Genomic DNA, 24,885 nt, shown 5'->3' on the forward strand with positions numbered 1-24,885 from the left:
AGTAGAAACTCAACCTGCACCTGAAATAAGCCCTTACCTCTCCCAGAGAAAGTTCATCCTTGAAAATGTAATGATTAGTCGCCAGAATCAAGATCCTTGGTGGTCTAAAACTTGAGTTATTGGTAAAATAACTGCAGGTTGGTGGTCATTTTGAAAAACAATGGCTGCCATGGTCACAGGACAAATCTAAATAGTACCACTGTATTTCTCATCTTTTAAAATGTATGATTAGTCGCCAAAATCAAGATCCTAGGTGGTCTAAAACTTGAGTTATTGTAAAATAACAGCAGGTGGCGGCCATTTTGAAAAAATAATGGCTGCTATGGTCACAGGACAAATCTAAATATTACCAATGTACCCCACATCCTTGAAAATGTATGATTAGTCACCAGAATCAAGATCCTAGGTGGTGTAGAACTTGAGTTATTGTAAAATAACAGCAGGTGGCGGCCATTTTGAAAAATGGCTGCCATGGTCACAGGGAAAGTCTAAATTGTACCACTGTATCCCTCATCCTTGAAAATGAGGTCTTAGTCACCAGAATCAAGATCCTAGGTGGTGTAGAACTTGAGTTATTGTAAAATAACATCAGGTGGCGGCTCTTTTGTAATATGGCTGCCATGGTCACCACGAGACAAATCTGTGATGGCCCCATAGCAAAAAATGTTCCTTAAGGCATGCTCTAACTGTGTGCCAAATTAGAATACTGCCCATTATTCAAAAACAATAATTTTATTGTTTTAGGAACACTTTTGTCAACTACGTCAGATACACGTCAACTCCGTCAGACACAAAATCTGACGGAGTTGACGTCTGACTGAGTTGACAAAATGGCATTTGTTTTCATCTTAACCCTCTTTAGTACAATGTAGCCATTTTGTTTTTGCTTAATTTTGTTAGCTAAACCTAACCCCTAAACTAAAATAATAAACATTATTTTGGAATTCTTAACAAAGATCATAAAAATGTGCAGATGGAGTTGACATGTAAAAGCTGTGACCACATTGTTATCAACATTGTTTGTTTAAAATATCAAACAATTGAATGCTTGTCAGACCAGGTACTCCACTATTGCAACAAATATAAATGGGACTTGGAAAAGGAGTCTTCAGGCTAAATCTGTCGACAATATTTTCTGATTAATTTAAGACTTTTAAAAAAACCTGACGGAGTTGACGGAGACGTGGGACGAACATTTGATATGAGATATTTAATAGAAAATATAAATTAAAATTAACTGTGTATATTATTTGCTATGTTGTTGACAATCTACTTTAATTTAGTATGTATATTTATGTGATTGTGACAGTATTAGACACTTTTTTGGCAGTTTGAAATTGTGGCCACTTGCTGGGGACAGGCTAAATACAGGCCTTTTTGGGTACAGGGCCTGCTTTTAACTAATTCAGATGGAATATGAAAACAATTATAATGAAATTAAGGGCATAATAATACACAACTGTATTACACTTAACTTTGCAAGTGCTTTTATTTTTATGAATTAATTTATTTTTTACATAAAATAAGGCTCTTATGTGTGGGACATGTTTTTTCCACTTTTGTCCCTCATCTCAAGAATGATATACAGGGTATATAAAGCTTTTTGAAATAAATAGCATCAGTCCTTTGCAGTTGCTTTGGAAGAAATGGTAGCATAGTATACAAAAAAATATATTTAATATTGGTTTAAAGGTAGCAGCTCTGTTTATAATTGCAGTAGGTCAATCAATGGTTTGTGGTCCTTGGGGTGGTTGTATTCCATTCGCAAGCCGCCTTTTATCGCAACAGTTCACAAATCTTGCTTTGTTCGGATGGTGTTGTATATATCCTAGTAGGTTTGGGATTTATTTTTGTCATTGGTCATTTTTTCAAACTCATGTTGGGTGAGTGTAATCTGTGAAGTATGTGCTCTGATGTCTTGGTAGGTGATTAGAATCAAATGTGTAGCTGTTTCCAACACATTTTCTTGGCTTGAAAGCGGGGCCTGTCTCTGGTGGCCTTTCTGTATTGCAATACTGTGTTCGCTGAGTCTGTACCTAGTTTTGGTTCTCGTTTGGTTTTATTGCTAGATAGAACTACATTTGCTTTGGGTTTGGGTGTCTCTTTCCATTATGTCAGGTAGCTTTCTTTTTGTTTTCTATGTGGTTATCCGACTGGCAGAGTCCCTGGGCCAGCTGTTTGAGGGGGGCATCCCCCCTAGGTTTGCATTATGGTTTAGGGCAATGTTATGAAGCGTATCTTGTTTGATAATTTAATTTAATTTAGATAATTTAAAACTATTTGAAACCTACATTGCCCTGTAAAATTTAAATAATAAATAAATGCATTAAACATTAATTAATTCATTCCTTTGACAGAGCCCCATCACAGCTTTTTTTTGTAACCAACACGCTGACGCAAGCCCTGTGGACATAAGCTCTGTTGTGCAGAAGCTGTCCAACAAAGCTTCCCAGAGCATGATATGGCCTTGGCAGGAACAGAACGCAGGTATCTAAACTAATACATTAAGGTGTGTGTGTGTGTGTGTGTGTGTGTGTGTGTGTGTGTGTGTGTGTGGGGGGGGGGGGTGGTCTGTCTGGGGGGGGGGGGGGTGTGGTCTGTCTGTCTACACGCCAAGCCTCATTGCTCCTGATGTGCTGGTTGGTGCCTTGCATGCTTTCCGCTGCCATCGGTGTATGCATGTGTGGTTGAATGGGTGAATGTGAATGTAATGCACAATCTATGTAAAGCGCCTTGGATAAAAGCGCTATATAAATTCACCATTTACCATAAAAACACTGACTCACATGCACTCACAGCTGTATGTTTTTGGATGCCAATGTCTCTTGCTCCATTTCACCTCTAAAAAACCCACGACTAATCATGTTGTCATTCCTTCACAGATGGTGTTGATATCCTGACCAAGAAGCAGCTCTTTGACCAACGCATGCTTCTTTCGCGGCTGGCAGAGGAAAAGCACATCATTACAAAGGAGATGATGCAGCACCTTGCTTTCCTCAAGGACTCTCAGTCAAAGGTCCAGACACAGATGGACACCATTTCAATGAGCACACAGACAGTAAGTGAAAATTTTCAGGTGACTGCTATCATGTTAGTATTTTGTAACTAATCTATCTGTTTTATTTGTTGCTATGTATTTGAGATCTCTACTGTCAGAAAAGAACACTTTATATTAACGTCGTCTTTATAATGCGTTATAATGTGCTTATAGGGCATTATAACACTTATAATCATGTATAACAACATATAACCACGTTTATAACATAAGTGCTGGTCTTAATGCATTATTATGCTCAGTGGAAGTATAAAGCACATTATAACTTATAACATTATAAAGGCGACCTTAATATAGTGTTACCGAAAAAGTTAAGTGTGAACTTTATTCCACTCTCATACATTCTAGATTTTCCAAATGGATTGACAGAGGAGGGTTCCCAGGGCCTCATCTGTCTGCTGAAGCGAAGGTTTGAGGACCATAAACTACAACAGCAGACTGCAGCGAGAGCATACAAGGCCATTCTTGGGCCAAGTCCAATGTTGTTGGAACAGGAGGTGGCGATGGAGGATGAAACACACTGGCAAGAACACAGCTCAGATGAGGATGAGGACGATGACGATTAGACAATGGAGAATCTCTACCAACCTATGACACCACTGCTATATCAAGGACAAGTAGTCATTACTCATAAGCATGAGTGACGGCTTTCGATGGTGACGTATATGTCGATCAGTGTCGGGTGGATTAAAGGAAAGGACAGCGAGAGAGACAGAGAGAGACAGAGATCATTGTCCAGAACCAGCCCAAAAGCCTCTGCCCGGGCTCTGTACTTGCACCCCTATATCTCTCACGGGTACGTGACGGCTATGTGAAGGAACGTTTGAAATGTTGAATTATTAGGTTAAGCTATTTGCTTCCTACCTACTTTATGTATGTAAAAAAGTAGTATTATGAAGTATGGTACAAGTTTCTATCTATAGAAGAAATACAGTTTTAACGATTTAGAATTATTCTGGATCCCTCTTTAGTTTCTCAAAGAGAAGAAAAGGGTATTTCACTTATAGAGTAGTATGATTCGCATTTGGTTGCCGGCTCCGACGCACCTGTCCTTGTAGGAGTGCACAAGGCCTTTTCGTTACATAGTTTCTCAAATAAATATAAATCATCTATCTGATGGAAAAAAAAAGTTATATAAAATATGTTACCACGTATACAGTATAATTATTTATTTTAAATTGTCAATTGCTTTCAATTTACTTAATCTTGGGCTATAGTGATATTAATACTAAATGCCTCTGTGTATATGTATAATGTAATTTGTAAGTTGATTAGCGGTATACTGTGGTTACTTTGCGCCACTTTTGATGGGTATGCACCGTCCCAGCATATGACGTCGGGGTATAACTGGTATAACTAGCTCTCAATGACGTAATAAAGCTGTGGATTAAAGGACCCAATGCCTTCGATGGTGACGTATATGTTGTATATGTGTCCGGTGGATTAAAGGAAATGCCTCTATGTAATTTGTAAGTTGATTAGCAGTACTGTGGTTAATTTGTGCCACTTTTGCTGCGTATGCACCGTCCCAGCATATTTTGATGCGTATGCACCGCCCCAGCAAATTATGTAATGATACAGCAGTGGTGCCAGATTACATACATGTATACATAGGAATCTTTTTTGTTTTGCCATTTGCTATTTTGTTCCTGCTATCCTTTAAAACATGAGTAAAATTATGATTCTTATACCATGTTTGTCGTATGTTTGCCTTTTTCCTGTGACACATCTGCCAGGCTTATTGGCTAGTCACCCCCCTGTGTCAACATTATGACATACTTAGGTGTTTTCGGTGGATGCTGAAAGTGCTCTAGACCATTCCTTTGAAAATGCCAGACATTACATTATTATAAGATGTCTATCAGATAATCTGTTTATAACACTAATTACACTTATAAAGCAGTTAATGACGTAGAACATCACATGTTGCTGGAGACTATACAGGCATTGTAGTTATAAATCATAAGGGTTCATTTTTTTAATGGTGCAACCACTCCCTTACGGAGATATGGGTGGCTGGCACAACAACATCATGGTTGTTTTTCACCACCTGTGTGCAACCTATAACACACACGCACATATTAACTTTATTATATATGATGATTTCGGGTGTACCAGTACAGTGACAGTACTGTACAGTACAGTAGAGGGACTGCCACACGGTAACTGTCATTTCTCAACCGTTTCGGACGCGGGGTGGCTCGCCGGAACTGGGTTGGCACCCTGGGTGTGTTCCTGGAACCCCCACACGGAGTTGCAGCACTCACTTCACACGGGTGTGACTGAAGTACAGTAAATAAGTTATTGCCCGACAGTTCTTGCCTGAAAACATTTTTTGTTTTGCTTATAATGCACTCAATGAGCCTTGTAGTGACTTATCACATCAATGCATTAGAGCAGTGACAACAATGAGTCCAATTACCCAATTATAATCTATCTATAAATGTGCCTTGTCTCTGTACATGTTTATGTCTGGAATTAACATAACTCCAACCATCCACACCGACTTCAAATTCGACACACACGTTCCACACCACCACAGGGAGTGCAGTGCTTGGCCTTGAGTGAGAGAGACAGAGAGAGACAGAGATGCATGATTGTCCAGAACCAGCCCAAAAGCCTCTGCCCGGGCTCTATACCTGCACCCCTATATCTCCATATATGGAGCTGCAGGCCTGTTCTGACTGTTGACATCACTTCAGTTCATATTTGGGCATGCCTTGACACAAAACTCCATAGAATGAAGGGACAGAGACAGAAATCTTCATATCTGGGCATAAAAGGGACACAGTGGGTGAACGGGTACTCTGACACTGGTACCGGGTATTGCATAGCCAGGTGGGGCATGGATCTCCAACTTCCATCGTTACAGAGTAGATGCTCTACTTAAAGTATATAAGTCATAGGCAAGTAATAAAGCATGAGTAATAAATACCGACTCATGAAGCATGAGTATAGGTATTAGTTATTATTAGGTTATTAGTAAAACATTGCATGGATGCACCTGGAACGTATCCTCAGTGATGTATCCCAAGGTCATCTCTCGAACATCATACCCCTCACTCAGGCGACCCAGCCGGGGTGATCAAGTCCCAACTTACGTCCCAGTAGCTACCGTCAATCAGTCCCATTAGGGAAAAACCTGGGCCACACAATCCGTTGGAACTACTCCTGAACTACTCTGCCAGGGCTGGGAGGTACACTTCTGGCTGGAAGGATTAGGCTCTGTGGGTTGACTCCTCCTCCTACGTCTCACCAGGTCCACTCCTGCTCTCACCTGTTTCACCAGAGTCCCATCCCAGCATCAGACACTTCATTCAGGAGTGGTGGGCAATGGTTAGAGTGTCCGCCCTGAAACTGGGAGGTCGGGGTTAGATCCTTGGCCGGGTCATAACAAATTAAAGACTGTAAAGATGGGATCCAATGCCTCCCTGCTTGACACTCAGCATCAAAGGGTTGGATTGGGGGGTCAAATCTACTAATCAAATTATTCCTGAGTGCGGCACGGCTGCAGCTCACTGCTCCTCACCGTTCCAAGAGATGGGTCAAATGCGGAGAACAAATTTCACTGCGGTAACGTGTGTGACAAATCGTACGACTTTGACTTTGATGCAGACTCCACCCGAGCGAGAAGGTGGTGCTGACTCTGAGGCCTCACCGAGGGTTTGTTGGGCTTCCTCCTCACGGAGGACAGAGACTGGGGCACTAACCCATACTGCTCACCCGGGTGCCGTCTACATTCCGGCTGTCATCCGTCTCTTTGGTGGTCACCAGACTATACCTGGTTGTCACATAGTCTATTCCTATGAGTCACTATACATATGCCATAGTTATAAATGCATTTTAAGTATATTCATGGGATGCATAGCATGTGTTACCCTGATATATCAATGTCAAATAAGTGTCAATATAGAAATATCAAATGGGCAGCCTATTACAAGAATATTAACAGTCTGTCCTAATTTCATTAATGGAGAATATTCCTGCATTTAATAACATCAGTACCAAACCAGTCCAGTTGTACAGTAGGCCTACTGCGTTTACCCATTTCTGTTGTCCTTTCCTGTACTTCTCTGACGTATACACTCAAATATGCGCTGGCCTGGGAGTGAAACTGGTATACCCAAAAGAGTTCATCCAGGTCATCAAAATGCATGTCCATGGCAAAGACAAGTCCATGTCTGTGGCAAATCTTTAGATGTTCTGTTCTATAGACCATTATGTTCTTATTTTAATAGTGAATGTCAAGTCTTCAAGATGTTCTTCAGATTATGTATGAATGACACTGATTTATTATGGCACTATTGGAGGAGTCCCCTAGGACTGTAGCCTGGGGTCCTCCACCTATGCTTTCTATGGCATAGGCAGCTCTAAACGCAGCTGTGCGACATGAGACTAATTAGTTGGAGAGACTCTAGAGAGAAGAGTGTGTGTGCAACAAAGGTGCAGACGATCAGAAATCAGCAGAGTGATTGAGTTTGCACTACTCTATGCCGAATTGAAGTGGACCCAGACTTTTTTTTTTCTCTCCCTAGAAATAAAAACGTCTGGGTTTCCGAGGCTACTAGGAGTCTAGGACAGTGGTTCTCAAACATTTTCTTTTCAAGGACCCCCATAACCAAATGGACCCATTGTCCACTCATGTGAGTGGCAAAAAGAGAATTTTTACACAAAATGTCCACCACAAGCCAACATGGCAGTATCCCTATGCCAGATGCTTCTCTAATCTCCACAGGCCCCATTCTGTGCTGGCATACATAGTTATGATTGTGAAGAAAATGTATGTTCATTGGAGTTTTTTGTTTCCAACTACTTTAGAAAGTTTGCACCACACTGTACAGTACACAGACAATAGCTAGAATATAGACAGTAGTAGAATGATTATGGAGGCAAAACCAGGTTGATGACAACCGTCATGTTAACCAAGTGTACAGTCTAAGCTCCATGACTGCAGGAACAATAGCAAGGTCTTCACACATTCACAGGTTGAACTTGAAAATCTAACAATATGAGCAGTAGAACTGTAAAGACTTTTGAAATACTGTGTCCCATTTAGTTAATTGTATGCATGGCGGGCCCCTTGCCAACACCTAGTCCTACTGAGCAAATGATGAGGCTGTGATTTATAAACACAAAAGTTATGAAAATAAGAAAAAGAAACAAACAAAATAAATAGCAAATTGTGCAAATTCAAGAACAAAAATAAATAAATTATAAACAAATACTTTAAACAAAAAGTTATGAAAATAGTGCAAATAAGAAAAATAAACAAACAAACAAAAGAAATAGCAAATTCAAGAACAAAAAAAACACAAAAAAAAACATTCAATTGGTGTTCTCAGTGGCCGTCTCAGTGGCCTTCAGCTGGTTGAGGATTCCCTCGGTTGGCTCCCACGTGTCTGCAAACTCTTTCTGGCTGAAAAACACAAAACAGATGATAGTTGTGAATAATACCAAGAAACTAAGTATATTAAATCCTTCCACTGGCTCCCTGTGTCAAAGAATGTATTTCAAAGTAATACTTTAAAGCCCTGAATGGTTAGACGCAAAAAGTGGAAGAGTCAATTGATGCCCCACAGCCCTGATTCACAGACACTGAATTAATTTACTTGGTTTACCTGACTGGGAAAGGTCTGCTTTCTGACCATAAAATCAAAAAATAATTTGGGGAAGCATTTTGTTTTTATGCACCACATATCTGGAACAAACTCACAGAAAACTGCAGGTCTGCTGCCATTCCTTATTTTAAAACACAACTAAAGACATTTGTTTGCCTCTTTGATTGACATAATTGTCTCTCTTCAGCTCTGTAACTTTCTTTTCTTTCGTTTCCTTTGCTTGTTGAACCGTGTATTAAGGGAATTAATTGCCTTGTTGAAATGTGTTATACAAATAAACAGCATTCCCTTATAAATAATAATATATTTCTTGACTTTGAAATCATGTTAAGCATTTACATATTTCTTAGGTTTCAAGAGCATCAATCACTTTACTCTGTAAGACAAGTAACTAACAAGTTAGAGAAACAAAGTTAGGTTAAAGTTACCATGTGGGGCATGGAGCCCAATGAACCAAGGACTGCTTTGTGCCCTTTGGAAGAGGGAAAACAGGAAAAATAATCACAATTTTATTTTGATTGAATAATGACTCCCAGCTTCTAAAATATTCACATCAGAGATAATACGATTACTAGTCAACACTCATGCTGGAGAACAGGAGCCTCTACTCTCAACAGTAAAACGTTGTAAACAGGCCTGGTACACATCAGAGGTAATACAATAAAAATCACACCTGTGTGAAGTGAGGGGCGCTCTTATAATCTTACAACATCAATTACAACATAATGTTTGTTTAAGAAACGGGTGCTAATGTTTGTTTTAGTCCTCAAAACAAACATTACATTTCTCTTTATTAAACAAGCATCGTTGAAAGACAAACATTAAAGCTGTACCGTATATAGGAGAAGAATTAAAGTAATTATACATGTTCAAAATACTGCTGCATTTCAGGCAGAAGGCAAGATTGTAAATAGTAGAGCAGATACTAACTTTTCTCTCACGAGTCTTGTCGGCAACAGACAGGGAACCTCGGAGGACCAATGCGTGCAATCTGTGTGAGAGAGAGAGAGAGAGAGAGAGAGAGAGAGAGAGAGAGAGAGAGAGATTGCAGCACTGTTTTTTCCTTTAAAAAAAAAAAGGAATCAGTCAATAAAACATATTTATGTAGACAGGGTTCATTAGACAAACATAAAAAAAACCACTATACCTAGAGAAAGAACATCGCTATAACATTAAAAAAAACAATCCATCTATAATTGCACTGTGTATAATTGCAAAGTCTGTGTGTATGTACGTGTGTGCGTCTGTTCCACGTAACTTGAAAACCGCTCGCCACACCGACTTCAAATTCAACACACGTTCCACTCCACCACAGGGAGTGCAGTGCCCGGCCTTGAGTCGGTCGGACCCACGGTTGTCCAGAACCGCCACAAAATAACTCTGACCAGGCTCTGGACAGGGCCCAAATTAGCCAATTGATCACACCTAATCTCACCTATATCTCCATATATGGAGCTGGCCTGTTCCGACTTCACAATGATATTCTGACATCTGCATAGACTCCATATTTAAAATGGTCTATGGTCTAATTTAATGGAATAAATGGATGATCAAATGCAGGAGTTTTCACGACTGATCTAACTGTAACTAGGGCCGTCACCTTTCCCCCCCGCCCCTCACTGGTGTGAAACTCGGTAGGAAAAACGGGGTCGCTTACAAGTAACAGGTGCTCTTCACCCTACTCTATGGTTGTGAGAGCTGGACACTCACAGCGGACAGAGAGCACAGAATACAGCCCTTTGAAAGCAAGCTTCAGAAGGATGCTTCATATTTCACATAAAGAACACCGGACAAACGATTACTAGTCAACACTCATGCTGGAGAACAGGAGCCTCTACTCTCAACAGTAAAACGTTATAAACAGGCCTGGTACGGCCATGTCACAAGACATATGTCCCTGCAAGTGAGAGTGAGCCTTTAGTCAGTAGATCTGTTAACATGTCAGATGTGATGAAATCATCACAACAGACGGCAGGTTACAACACTTATGTTGTTTTTCTTCTTTGTAATTATTTGTTTGGTCCAAAATATTATGTTTATTGTCATGATTTGTCACAACTCGAGTTGGCTTTGTCCGCGGCGTAACAGTCTTTAAATAAATCCTTTTTTGTTATTTCTATGGGAAAAATGCATTGGGAATCATTTCCTGGGCCTGGCATCGTCATGAAAGGGGGCGGGACTGCGACGCTCTATGGTGCAAGGTAATAGAGTATTACTTCTGTTCAGAGCTCAGAGCTTATGACCAAAGAGCTTTTCAGCCAGAGTAAGCTCTCATAGTCCCTTCATTTTTTAATAACATAATGTAGTGCATAATTATACCTGGCAGGAGTTATCTTTTTGTGGTCCAGGACAAGTTCCTGTCTGGGCAGAGCCACTAGTACTAAAGCCATGAAGGCCCTATTTGACTCTACATGGCGATGTATGTTAATACAATATAACTTATACTATTTTGTCTCCCTGCTCTTCTATTCAGACAAATATTGTCAAAGGTCGAGTCTCACCTCGACACAGGATCTGACACAAATTTTGACTAGAACGTCAAGATTCAATTTATCCCCTGAGCAGACAGGCTATATTAACTCAATGGTAGAAATAGAAGCATGTGCACAGGAAACCAGGTGCAAATACAGGGTAAAAGAGGAGAATTAGGTAGTGCAGCTTTAATTATACAAAAAAATAATAATAATAATAATAATAGTTACTCATACCAGTATCAAAAATTTTCCCCTTCCTCTTCACAGCTCTTTTATTGGCCGTTATCGTCACTGCAGGCCTGTATGGAGGAAAATAACATAAATAAAGGCCTCTGGTCTTTGCATTGCAGGCCAGGTTCTCTGACCCCTTCCCACATTAAATGCCCTTAACAATAAAGATAATGTAATGTTTGTTAAGCATTACATCACCTAATCATAGCAACATGAGTTAGACTTTAATATATTAGCGCCCCTCAAGTGAGGGGTTATCTATTTCCATATGGGAACAGGACATTTTAACTGTAATGGCCTTGCCTAGATGCATGTCTGGGAAAACAAGTCTTCTTGTACCCAAAGACTGACCACCTATTCTGCATAGTGACGGTCAACTCTATTGCTCAGCATCTTCTATCCTGTATCGGCACGTACCGTTTAGTCCGTACCGCTGCCGTCTTCTCCTTCTTCTTCTTCTCTCCTTCCCCATCTATGTTCTCTCCCTCCTCCTCTCCTCTCTCTCTATCCATGTCTTCCTCCTCTCTCGCCATCTCTCCCCCCTCCTCTCCTTTCTCTCCCCCATCCTCCTGTCTTCTATCTCTATCCATGTCTTCCTCCTCTCTCGCCATCTCTCCCCCCTCCTCTCTCTCCCCCCTCCTCTCCCCCTCCAGCTCTTCCTCCTCCTGTTCTCCCTCTCCCGACATCTCTCCCCCCTCCTCTCCTTTCTCTCCCCCATCCTCCTGTCTTCTATCTCTATCCAGGTCTTCCTCCTCTCTCGCCATCTCTAGACCCTCCTCTCTCTCCCCCCTCCTCTCCCCCTCCAGCTCTTCCTCCTCCTGTTCTCTCTCTCCCGACATCTCTCCCCCCTCTTCTGCTTCCTGGTGCCCCCCCTCTGCAGCCGCCGTGTAATAGCATGCTTTTGGGGAAAAGATGGGAACAAACAAAAAAACATGGTATAGTTAAAACATTTAAATCTGCTCCATCTGGGCATAATATAAGACCAATATAATGAATAGATATAATGAATGCTAGTCTAACCTACCTTTCAAAAAACCCTCAAACGTGACCAAGAGCATTTCCAGGACGTCCCTTGCCGCCTGAGGCAGTTTGTGGAATGGGAAACACATTTCCGCCCCCCATTCCCCACTCTTCCCTCGTTTCTTTTTCCCCATAAGGAGAAGAGGGACATATCCAAGGGCCTTCAATTTCTCCACCTTAAAAAATAATATATATGTAAGAAAGAGACTTACAAAATTACATCTCCTCGCATTGTGAGGCAGTATCAAACGATCGGTTTTAATCTTTGCAGCCCATAATAATAATCTCTGATAACATTTAGACAAAACATGTGCAGGTGCTACATTCTTTCATTTCTGTCATTTATAAGATCAGTTTGAACGTGTCTGGAAATAGTTGGATGCCTTTTGCCATGGTCCTTATTAGAGCTCACAGGAATTAATTTAGTTGAGGACCACACTGGTCTCCACAACAGTAGCGACATTTAACTACGTTAAGACATCACAACATCAGGGTGAACATGGCCAAATAATAACAAAAATAACAAAAACCACGAGAGCACATCACTGCATGCCTGGCTGACATCTCACAGTGGATGTCCTCCAACCACCTCAAGCTGAACCCAGACAAGACTGAGCTTCTCTTCTTCCCACCTAAGTCTTGCCCTATACGGGAGCTAACTATTTCCGCCCTGGTAACGTCTGTCCCAACAGCCAGGAACATTGGTGTTGTCCTGGACAGTCAGCTCTCGTTCAAAACTCACATCACAGCTGTCACTCGATCCTGTAGGTTCACACTCTATAACATACGACAAATTAGACCATTCCTCACCCAGGAATCAGCCCAGCTCCTAATCCAGACAACAGTCTTGTCAAAACTCGACTATTGTAACTCCCTCCTTACTGGCCTACCGGCATGTGCACTTATAGCCTCTCCAACTGATCCAAAATGCTGCAGCTCGCTTTGTCTTCATCCAGCCAAAATTCTCACATGTCTCCCCCCCTTCTTCGCTCCCTCCACTGGCTCCTGGTCGCTGCCCGCACAGAATACAAAACTCTGATACTGGCATTCAAAGCAACCAAAGTTATGGCTCCCCCATATCTTGCAAGTATGATTGAACCCTACAAACCCTCCCGCGCACTCAGATCAGCCAACGCAGGGAGAAGTAGCCTCACTAAAAACCCCGGGACAACGCTCCACACGTCCCAAACTCTTCTCCCTTCTGGCTCCAAAACTGTGGAATGCACTTCCCGTTGCAGTCAGAACTGCAGCATCACTCCCAATCTTCCACCGTAGTCTGAAAACCAACCTTTTCAGACTCCATCATGGCCCATAGCACCCTACCCCCTTAGATAGCATCTTTGTCGACTTTATAGCATTTGATACAGACTTATTGCATGTTATGTAGACAGCACTATAATTGCATTGTATGTAGTCAGTCATGCATGTCATAGTGCATATGTATAGCATAGTATAGTATATATACCGTAGTTTCATTATATAGATATTCCACTGTTATGTTCTTAGCTTACGCACGTTTCATGATAAATGCTTTTTATATATGTGATGTATTCCCATGCTTTTTTTGTTCTTGCTTGATGTAAATAGCTCTGGATTAAGAGCGTCTGCTAAATTCCTAAATTGTAACTCTGCCGAAGCATGTCATCATGTAGCTCTGGTCAGTGCTACTAAGCTAAAACAACATTTAAGTCAACAAACCCAAGTCCCTAAACAAGACAAACATCCGTTTAACGGCTTTGAAAAGTTAACACTTCTGGGTCCATTTGTTGGGTCTACTGTATGTGAAAAGGCCCTTTGAAGAGATTGTGCCAACTGGAACTTGAAAAGGCTAATGAAAATGGACAGAAAGAAATAAAAAATAAAATTGTATCACCTGTATGTACGAGCGGTCAACAACCTTCGACTGGTTGCCATCGGCTATGTTTTTTTTGGCCCATTCATCAGCCCGAGCCCGGAACGCTAAAACGTCCTTGGTGTACCTCTCTTTATGTGCCAGAAGCTTGCCACACTGTAGTGAGAAAGAGCCAGAATGAGAGTGCTACAAGAGAAAAAATACAGTTCCAAATGATCTGTGATACTTTTCTAGATTTTAAATACACTAAATATGCTGTTGAGTTAATGCACCACATGTTTTAATCATATTAAAGGTAGGGTGGTAGAAAACAGGAAAATGTCAATGGTCAGGTTTCCCAAAGAGATCCTTACATGCTGTATATGTATGTGTGTTGTGGTGGTCGCTCTCTTTCTCTCTCTCAGTATCAAAAGCAAGCGCGCTCTACACAACAGACTGAGACGAGAGAGAGAACATGGCAAAATTAAACACACGAGTTTGTAGCTCAGCATCACACTTTAGTTAATTTCGCATTATATTTTTATAAGATGATTGGATCATTCATGAGTACATTTTATAAACGTCGGGTGCACGTGCCGCTCTCTCTGTCGCATAATTAATATAGTATTATAGCCAGTGTGAACACTGACATCCACTTGTCATCAATTTTTAAAACTATACTGTAAAGGTTATAGTTATAGTTCTCTATCGTGTTCGAGACTGGCTCTCCACTACATATTATTCAATATGTACGGGAACTGACCCCACGGGGCAGTGTACATGGATATCTCTTTAAGACACATCATCTATGGTGGCCCTGCCCAGATGCCAATCAGCGGGCTATTTAAGCCCCATCTGTGCAGAGCCACTTCGATCTTTTGATTTCCACGAGAGCAGACGTTACGTAGGCTATCTCAGCAGTTGGAAACGCATCAATAAAAACTATACTAGAACAGCTGCGTGGCACAGTCCACTTACCTAGGTAAGAAGAGAGCCGGTCGTCGCGACTCCTCTCAGGGCGCCGCATAGCTCCATCAAAAAAAAAAACAGCAACAGCAACAAGCTGCAGGCCTAATCCGCTAGACAGTGGAGGAAGCCTCAGCTTGTCCGTGCGTCCGCTCCCTGGCGAAACCCGACCACGTTGGGGGAAACCTTGAGACGGCGTTCGGTCCGTGCGTCCGTTCCCTAGTGAAACCCGACCACGTTGGGGGAAACTAGGAGACGGCGTTCGGTGTGGCCAAAGCCAAGTGCGAAGCCGACCACGTTGGCGGAGCCCTGGTTCCCTGGCTGCAGAAGCGGTGAGACCTCCGGGTCTATCATCGCGGCTGTACACCGCGACGGCGATCGGCGGGGTAGAACCCAGAGGAGCTGACCCAGTCGGCGTACTCTGAGGCCATCTACGGCCGTTGTTCGTTGCACCGCGGCCCGGTCAGACCACACGGCAGAGGGGAAACAATAACAAACTCCCAACTTCCGCGTCGACGTCATCACGTCGGCGGGGGGGAGGGGTTCTAGTGCAAATACAACACTGCACCCACTCTCGTCGTACAGTCTGCCCGGCCGTCTATATAAGTGCGTTTATACACACAACACACTCTTATATATTATATATATAGATAGTATACTTGTGATACTTATCTTCTATATACCTATCCAGGTACTAAATAAATAGTTGTACATTCATATAGGTTTATATATATATATATACACGTATAAATTGTATATGTATAGATTAAATATATGAAGTTATAATACATGTCTATATACTTAAATAATAATTAAATAAGTATATGGACATATATGTGTATATGTATATATGAATATACGTATATGTAGATTATAACACACAGCTATATATATTTAGGTACATAGGGGAAACAGAAACATGGCCAGTCCAGTGCACACCTGTTCGGTGTGTGGGGTGAAAATGATAGGTGCATGTGGTGCTTGGGTCTGGACCATGCACACACGGCCAGTTTGGACCCGGCATTTTGCATGAACTGTTTCATCCTGCCGGCTAGAGTGAGGGAGGCCAGGGCTCGGTCATTCTCTCTGGTACCGGCAGAGGCTATTTTAGCCCAGCAGCATCGGGCCAAGCGGCTAAAGACTGCCGTTGGGGGCAACCAGCGGCAGAGGCAACCGCCGTCAGCCTCAGCTTCGTCAGCCCCACCAGCTCCGCTAGATCTGACGACCCCAGGGCGTCCTGCAGCGACAGTGGTGGCTCCTCCGGCTCTACGGCGTCTTATAACCCTGCGGCGCCCTACGGCCACAATATCGGCCCCACCGGCTTTACAGCACCCTGCTGCCATTGTAGGCCAGGAGGAGGTGCATCTGGAGGCTGGGTCGGAGGAGGAGGATGTTGATGTTCTGGGGGATGACCCCGATGATCTCGGGGAAGAAGACCTCCCCCCCTGGCAGCAGGAGGGGGAGGAGGCACAGGCGGACGAGGAGCAGGAACAAGAGCAGTACCCCTCCCCCCTTCTTGAGCTTATAGCTCGGGCCGCACAGGCCTTGGGGGTGGAGCTGCCCTCAGGGCGGACACAGAGAACCTCCCGGTTCGACGATGAAGTGGGGGACCAGCCCCTATCGGTGCCATTACTTCCAGATGTGGAGGACCTAGTGCTCCAGCAGTTCCAAAAGCCGACGGAGGCCCATCGCTGGTCAGGCCTAGTTAGGCGACTGGGGAATGTGCAAGGCCGGGAGAGGATCGGCTGTGGCCCACCACCGGCCTTGGATCAGGCCCTGGGGGCCTTGATCGCCCCTGCCACTTCAGTTCTGGGGAAGCCAGCCGGTGCCACAAAGGACACCAAGGCTATGGACACCATGCTGACCAAAGTGCACGGAGCCTTGTCAGTTCAGGGTCAACTGGCCAACACAACAGCGATCCTAGCCCTGTACCAACGCGGTCTGGCCAGACAGCTGGACGGCGGAAGCCCCGACCTCGCGGCTGAGTTGCAGCAGGTGTCGGCGCTTGTGGCCAAATTAATGAAGGAGCAAGCGGTGGCATCAGGCAGGGCGCTTGCCTCGCTCTACGTGGCAAGGCGCCACCTCTGGCTGTCACAGTCGAAGCTGGAAGCGGCTGACAGGAAATGTCTGACGGAGCTACCCGTGGTACCAGCGGCCATGTTCGGGCCAAGTGCCATGACATTGCTCCAGCAGGCCCAGGAGGCCCGCAAGTGTGCTAGGGAGGTGTCGGGGGCTATCCAGGAGGGCCGCAGCCAGCGTGGCACGACCCCACGGGCAGAGCCACCCCGACCGACTTATGACGCTCCAGGGGACCTAAGGGGCCAGTTGGACTCCTTCCGGCGCGGCAGGTCCAGCCGAGGCCAGAGGCGTGCACGGGGGCGGGGCAGAGGGCCCCGGGCGCCCCATGCGCGCTCCTGACGGTGGGGGGGGCTCAGCCCCCTCTTGCCGCCCCCTGGAACAGAAGTTGTTCCGGGGGACAATTGGGGCGGACCCCTGGGTGTATTCCACCATGACCCAGGGGTATCGGCAGGCCACTCAGCAGGCACAGAGAGACCTGCAGGCCATAGTATTGGCTCATCCCTTTCCCCAGGGACTCAAGCTCTGGGCCTGGCCCCTGAGAGGGCCGAGTTCCTAGCCATGGGGTTGCCTCCATCGGTGGTTGGGACTCTGCAGGAAGCCCGGGCTCCATCTACAAGGACAGTGTACGCATACCGCTGGGAAAATTTCCAAGTATGGTGCACTGCGAGGCAGGTGGATCCCCTCTCTTGTGGGGCTTGCGACATCCTCTCGTTTCTCCAGGAAATGTTGGAGGCAGGCAAGTCTCCCACGACTTTGAGGGGCATGGTGGCGGCCATAAAAGCGAACCGGGTTGGGCCCCGTAAACTGGCAGACGGTTGTTGCGACCTGATTAATCAGTTCCTTAAAGGCGCCACAAGGTCTCATCCCTCGCAGGGTAGGCCGACAGCCCCCCCTTGGGATCTGGAGGTGGTACTGACGGCCTTGCGGCACGGGCCATTCGAGCCCTTGGAAACGGTGGAGCTGGAATGGCTCTCCCGCAAGACCGCATTTTTGCTGGCAATGGCATCCGCAAAAAGAATAGGTGAGCTACATGCCCTGTCAGTGCATGAGGAGTGCTGCCACTTCTTGCCCGAGGAGGCGGGGGTGATATTGCGACCGAACCCTGCGTTCCACCCTAAGGTTTGGTCTGGGTCTCGAGCCAGTCAGTCCCTTGAGTTGCGCCCGCTCAACCCCTCACAAGGAGAAGGAGGATCGGGCGGCAGGCTCTGTTATGCCCCCTCAGGGCCCTGAGGACGTACCATCGGCGGACGCAGGACCTCAGGACAACGGACCAGCTGTTCGTCTGTTATAGACAGAACTGCCTCGGGAAGCCGGTCTCGAAGGCTAGGCTTTCTCACTGGGTAGTGGAAACCATCCAGGAGGCATATAGACAGGCAGGCAAGCCAGCCCCGTCAGGGGTGAGGGCACACTCGACTCGGGGCCTCGCAGCCTCATGGGCTCTGTGGCGAGGCGCGACCTTGTCCGAGATTTGCACAGCAGCATCTTGGTCGACGCCCCCCACATTCACAAGGTTCTACTGTGTTCTACAGCCAGCACCCAGTTCACAGAGCGTGTACTGGGCTCCAGGCAGTAGCTTTGGACTGGCCTTAGTGTCTATGAGTTGTTGACTGGCCTCACTATCTGTCAGGGCCAGCTGGGCCTAGGTGGCGGCTCGCACCTAGGCCACGAGTTTGTTGACTGGCCTCAGTGTCTGGGGGCCAGCTGGGCCTAGGTGGCGGCTCGCACCTAGGCCACGAGTTTGTTGACTGGCCTCAGGGTCTGGGGGCCAGCTGGGCCTAGGTGGCGGCTCGCACCTAGGCCACGGGTTTGTTGACTGGCCTCAGTGTCTGGGGGCCAGCTGGGCCTAGGTTGCGTCTTGCACCTAGGCCACGAGTTTTATTGACTGGCCACAGCGTCTGGCTGGGCCAGCTGGGCCTAGGTTGCGTCTTGCACCTAGGCCACGAGCATCATATTCTTATCCAAGGGTTTTGGAGCACATTGGTGAGCGGGCGCCAGGGATGGCTACGGCCTGGGCACTCACCACTTATAGGCTCTATTGAATTCAGGGTAAACTGCCTCGGGCTGCCGCGGGGACAGCTGGTCTGCTTATTTCCTCGCGGTGTGTCTTAGAGAGTTCCCGTACATATTGAATAATATGTAGTGGAGAGCCAGTCTCGAACACGATAGAGAACGGAGGGTTACACTGTAACCCAGGTTCTCTGAGTGGAGAGACTGGCTCTCCACAAAAGAGCCGCTCCGAAATTCGTGTCAATCAAGTTAATCGAAGTGGCTCTGCACAGATGGGGCTTAAATAGCCCGCTGATTGGCATCTGGGCAGGGCCACCATAGATGATGTGTCTTAAAGAGATATCCATGTACACTGCCCCGTGGGGTCAGTTCCCGTACATATTGAATAATATGTAGTGGAGAGCCAGTCTCTCCACTCAGAGAACCTGGGTTACAGTGTAACCCTCCGTTATAATGCTTTGCTTCACTGCGAACGGTGTAAGGGCACTCCAGGTCACTCTTTCAAAGGCCTTCGTAGGACAGGTCTGCGTATAGGCTAAGAAGGCTTTCCGGAAACAGTTTTGCCGCTACAAATGGCCTCTATGAATGTGAATGTGAGCTACAATTATTCTCAAATCGCTTTGGGAAACCCGTGCCAAAGTCCATTGTCTGGCCACAGCAATAAAGCCATAAGTTGTCATTAATGCAATGCTAGTGGACTGGAGATGCTGCCGTTTTCATGAATTAATAACAAAATATGGATAATCTCAATAACCATAGTGACAGTTGAATACTAACAGACTCGATATCCAATTTTAGCAATAATATGATGCAATGTATTAAAAGAGTCCAATTATATTTCAACAGGTACCTATCCATCAGTTGAGAGATGTTTAGAAAATACAGAATATAATGACAATGCTTGGTGTAATAAATAAATGTTTTTTTTATTTTTAATAACTCATCACAGTATTGCTCAACAAAGACTGGGGTATTTAATGCCAAAATGTAAGTTCATTTGAACGTATAATGGATGTTCTGGTCATATTAATGTATGAAAATGGGGATTGGCTATCCTGTATGACCTACCTCTGGAACTGGGCAGGATCTATGCCCACATGCCACTTTGGCTTTTCAATGAGGGCATGTGCGTCGGTTCGGCATTCTCACTTTTTAAGGGAAAAACAAAACAAAAAAAACATACTTAAAGCAGCACTATGTAAAGATTTGTTATGAATAGCATGCAATTTTATTAATACAATATAACTCATACAACTAACTCAATTGGAGTGGTTGCATTTGGTCTTCTTGTAGTTTGTAATGCATGTTGTACACCATGACCATGCGCATTACAAACCATTGTAAACAAAGGAGCTTTGGATTTAAAAGAAGGTTTACAGTAACGTCAAATTGCAGCTGCTATTGCTAACTTGCGTTGTTGTTCAGAAAAGCCCTCTCACACTATCAGCTATTAGCCTATGCTAGAGCTAGTTAGTTAGTTAGTTCTAACTTCTAACCTGTATTATATCACATGGCCCCATCATAACGTGAGGCAAAAAAAGACGGACACAAAAGCTACATTGATATCGTGACTTTGTTACAAACATATAATCTTACCTTTCTAGCGAGCCAACGAAGGAGTAGAGTTGTGCTTGAAATGTACTGTAATTCTGCAAACTGTTAATACATATTTCAATCAACCAAACTCAGGCTACACTGTACCTGTAGTCACTAGTAGTAGTTGATGGTCGCTCAGAAACAAGCGAATGCTTCCGGTTTACGGTTTAGCCCAAAATTAAAATAAATTAAAGAATACAATAAAAACATCTACATATTCCGTGTGGATTTAAAATATAAGGTTATTAGCCCATGCCCACTGATGTTACAATTATGTACGGTCGATCAACTAATTATTATTATTATTATCGTGGTCTGTTAATTTCGTTGAAAAGTTACGTGTTGCTCATTTCATATCGACAGCACCTGGAAAAGTGGATTACGTCTGCATCCAAAAAAATGAAGTGCTTACCCCATGGATGTTACAATGCTTTGCGGGCCCGCAGAATTAACCGTATCTTCCGTATTGTTCAATTAAAAAGCATTTTAATCCGATCGATGGCCATTTCTTCCCGTTTCTTTCAACTACGACCCTATCGTTTGGTAGGTGTACTGCATGCTGATACAGTGAACGTTCTTTTAGAAAATTGCGGTCGATTCCGATTAAAATGCTTTTTATTAAACAATACGGAAGGAACGGGTACTTCCGGGGGCCCGTCAAATATTGTAACATTTATGGCCTTGGGATAAGCCTAAAGATGAACGTTTATGTAGAAGTAAGGGCCAAATATGGAGGAAGTAAACGATGGCTTCATAGCCATGCCCACATATGTATTACAGGCGGAGCCTTAAATGTTATAAAATTATTTACAAAAAGTCAATAACAATTATGTTTATTAAAATACAATACCATACACGTTATAAAACGACAGAAGCGATATCATCTTGGATCATTTCAATTTTTTTTTTTTTTTTTAACCGATAGGTTTCAATGGTATTCATATTAGTATAATAGGAACGGACCTGCGGCGTGGGTCACGTGACATACAGGCGGAGCCTTAAATGTTATAAAATGATTTACAAAAAGTCAATAACAATTATGTTTATTAAAATACAATACCATACATGTTATAAAATGCACGACAGAAGCGATATCATCTTGGATCATTTCAATTTCTTTAAAAAAAAATTAACCGATAGGTTTCAATGGTATTCATATTAGTATAATAGGAACGGACCTGCGGCGTGGGTCACGTGACATCATCCGGGACACGACTCCATAGGTTTCAATGGTGGGACTTTTAGTATGATAGGAACGGACTGCAGTACCTACTAGTATTCTATGAACGGAACGGCTGTGTACCAGTCCGTTCTATTTCAACGAGTTGGCCTGCGACCAGGTTGAAGTCAGAGAGACTACCTAATTCCTGTTATAGTGTCCGTTATTTGCAAAGACCGCGGAGGAGGACTGACTGTCAGGAGGGGGGGGGGGGGGGGGATTTATACGTGTGCGCATCCTGGCGCTTATTCACTATTTCAGGAATAAATAGCCTTGCCTAACCTTGCACATGTCACCAATACATACACATTGGCCTCGGTTACATGCACAAAATGATGAATTGTCTATTCTGTAGACTGTACGGCTCTGTTCGGAGTTCCAGTGATCCAGCTGTGTGACACTGTATTGTTCCACCACTTTTGCTTTGGCAATGTAAACGTATGTTTTCCCATGCCAATAAAGCCCTTTGAATTGAATTGAATTGATACACGTCATTAGTGAGCGCGGAATGTGCCGTCGCTTTGAAATGACAGCTGTAGTGCATTCCGATTCTAGAGGAAAATTCGACCACCACTCTGTCCTCACATCGAATCCTCTCCTCCTCCTCTCGCAGAGGAGCGAGTGGAGGACGCGAGGAGAGTGAGCGAGTGTGAAAGTTGCGGTATTGGAATTTAGCTCAACACAGACACACACAGGCCAAGGAGGAGGGCTAGTACAGCACAGCACAAGTACAGTACAGTACAGCACCACTCATTCAGACTGGTCTGATTTATTTTTTGATACTGTTTTTATTAGGCATTTTTTGTATATGACAGAATATTATCGACAATGATAATGAGTAGTTCAGTTATATAAAATGAAAAAAATGACAGGTAATGTAAATGTTCCACATACAATACATAATAAAAGATATATAAATGTGATAAACATGAAAAAACAGTGAAACAATGACAAGTGTGAACAGACAAACAAAACAGACAACAGGACAGACACTCTTGCTCGCAGACTTTTCCAACATGTTGTTGTAAATCAAGTGAATTACAGACATTCTTTTTTAAATGAGAAAAATAAAATAAAGAAAAAACTTTATTTTCTTTCCAATTTTCTATTATGCTATATATTGTGTAGGAGGGGTTAGCGTGCACCTATTGAAATAGTCAATGAAGGGTTGTCATGTCTGGTAAAATCTATCTTGACTCCCTCTCAATTCAAACTTTATCTTTTCCAATTGCAAGTAGTGCATAACATCTCTCATAAGTGTAGTGTGAGTCGGAACCTGTGCTTGTTTCCAATTCAACAGTATCAGTCTGCGAGCCAGTAGAGTCACATATTTTACCATGTTATATTGGAAAGTAGACAGTTTGACCCTGGGCCCCCTGACTGCTGACAGACGGGTCTGATTAAAGAAGTCTGACATGGAGAGCTAAATTGTAGGCTACTGGACATTATATTCTGGTATTTTCTCTAATGTCTCCTTGTCCCCCCCCCATCCGTCAGAGCCATGAAGAGACCCCGCTGTGGCATTCCTGACAAGACCAACGGGTTGAGCAGCCAAAAAGCGTCTGGAGACAAGTGGGACAAGTATGACCTCACTTACAGGTACAAACAGAACAGTCTTCAGGTATTTGTATTGATGTGCCAATAATCTATACATCATCATGACACCTTAGTATCTACCACAAAACTGGACACATTGGAGACTTTCCTAATATTGACCGAGACTTGATGAATTGTCAGGCCAAACCGTGTTTTGTCTTCCTGTGGGATTACTGTGGGGTTAGTTAAGGAATATTATATAGCTCGAACCAGTGCTGGTTATTTAGTTATGACCGAGTTGCTTAGCCATTAGCCAGTTATTCTGTCTCATCTAGAAGACTTGTGACAAAGGGAATAGAAGCTAATCAAGGTATATGGGTTGTAAAGCCAGATACCTCGGTTCGTATGTGTTGACATGTTGGACATACCGCGTGCGTTGCTTGGTATCTGAGGTTTAGAGGCTGGGATCTGCCTTTTATGATGAGTGCAAGTCTAGTGTCACTATGATATCACCACTGTGTATATCCATCTCTGGGGTTTCTACATTAATCTGATGTCAGCGCAGGATATCAATGTTATCTCCATATATGGGACTATAGGTTATCCCCATATATGGAGCTCTACGTAAAAGCTTTTCGCAACAGGAATGTAATACTCCACTTGGACAGCTTTGCTTAGTTTGTCTCTCTTTGCCTCTTCCTCTTCCTCTAGTATTGAGACCTTTGCACCTAGAATCCAATGGCAGAACACATTAAAGGCCATCCGTAGAGCCTTCAAAGTCTGGAAGGATGTCAGTGCGTTCACCTTTGTGTATATTCCCTACAACGACATCCATAATGGCCACCGCGATGAGGACGACATCGACATCATGATCTCCTTCCACGCGGGCCCTCACAAAGGCCATGACTTTATATCATCGGACCTGGCACATGCCAACACCCCCAAGGCTAACAGGAATCTTTTCGTGCACTTCAACTCAGACAGGCAATGGAGCGTCGCCAACCAGGATGTGAAAGGTAAGAGATGGCGTCACTTGGACACAAAGTGAGTTTTGCGCTATAGAGACAACCGGAATTAGTTGAAGGGGCTTTTTGTTCATTTGTTACAATTAACAGGTCACTTCAACTGAAATGAAGTGAGATTTAACATCAATGAGTGCTTAGTTGTTACTTGCGCAAGCAAAGCGCGCAAGTAATAGTTTCGCCCGGCTCGTATCCAGCCAACCCGCCACTTTTGATGCGTATGCACAATCC

The 24,885-nt window shown here is 44.0% G+C and overlaps 2 protein-coding genes across 2 annotated transcripts in view; both read left to right on the forward strand.

The window, feature by feature from the left end:
• LOC308317796 (matrix metalloproteinase-16-like) overlaps positions 1 to 24,680 on the forward strand; it is a gene marked incomplete at both ends in the record, with an annotated part of 222,710 nt that extends 198,030 nt beyond the window's left edge. Inside the window, 2 exons of the mRNA XM_080767073.1 lie at positions 23,594 to 23,695; positions 24,344 to 24,680. Of these exons, the coding sequence (XP_080623199.1) occupies positions 23,594 to 23,695; positions 24,344 to 24,680 (439 nt within the window). The remainder of the gene's footprint in view (positions 1 to 23,593; positions 23,696 to 24,343) is intronic.
• LOC308316482 (uncharacterized protein) lies at positions 2,416 to 3,769 on the forward strand. The gene is made up of 3 exons (XM_080765132.1): positions 2,416 to 2,487; positions 2,883 to 3,062; positions 3,404 to 3,769. Exons 1-3 carry the CDS (start codon positions 2,457 to 2,459, stop codon positions 3,619 to 3,621), a joined length of 429 nt encoding a protein of 142 aa, XP_080621258.1. The 5' UTR covers positions 2,416 to 2,456; the 3' UTR covers positions 3,622 to 3,769.
• Positions 24,681 to 24,885: the final 205 nt, after the last annotated feature.

This window comes from Protomyctophum bolini (assembly GCF_963924005.1).
Source record: "Protomyctophum bolini genome assembly, chromosome: 6".
NCBI classification, from domain to species: domain Eukaryota; kingdom Metazoa; phylum Chordata; class Actinopteri; order Myctophiformes; family Myctophidae; genus Protomyctophum; species Protomyctophum bolini.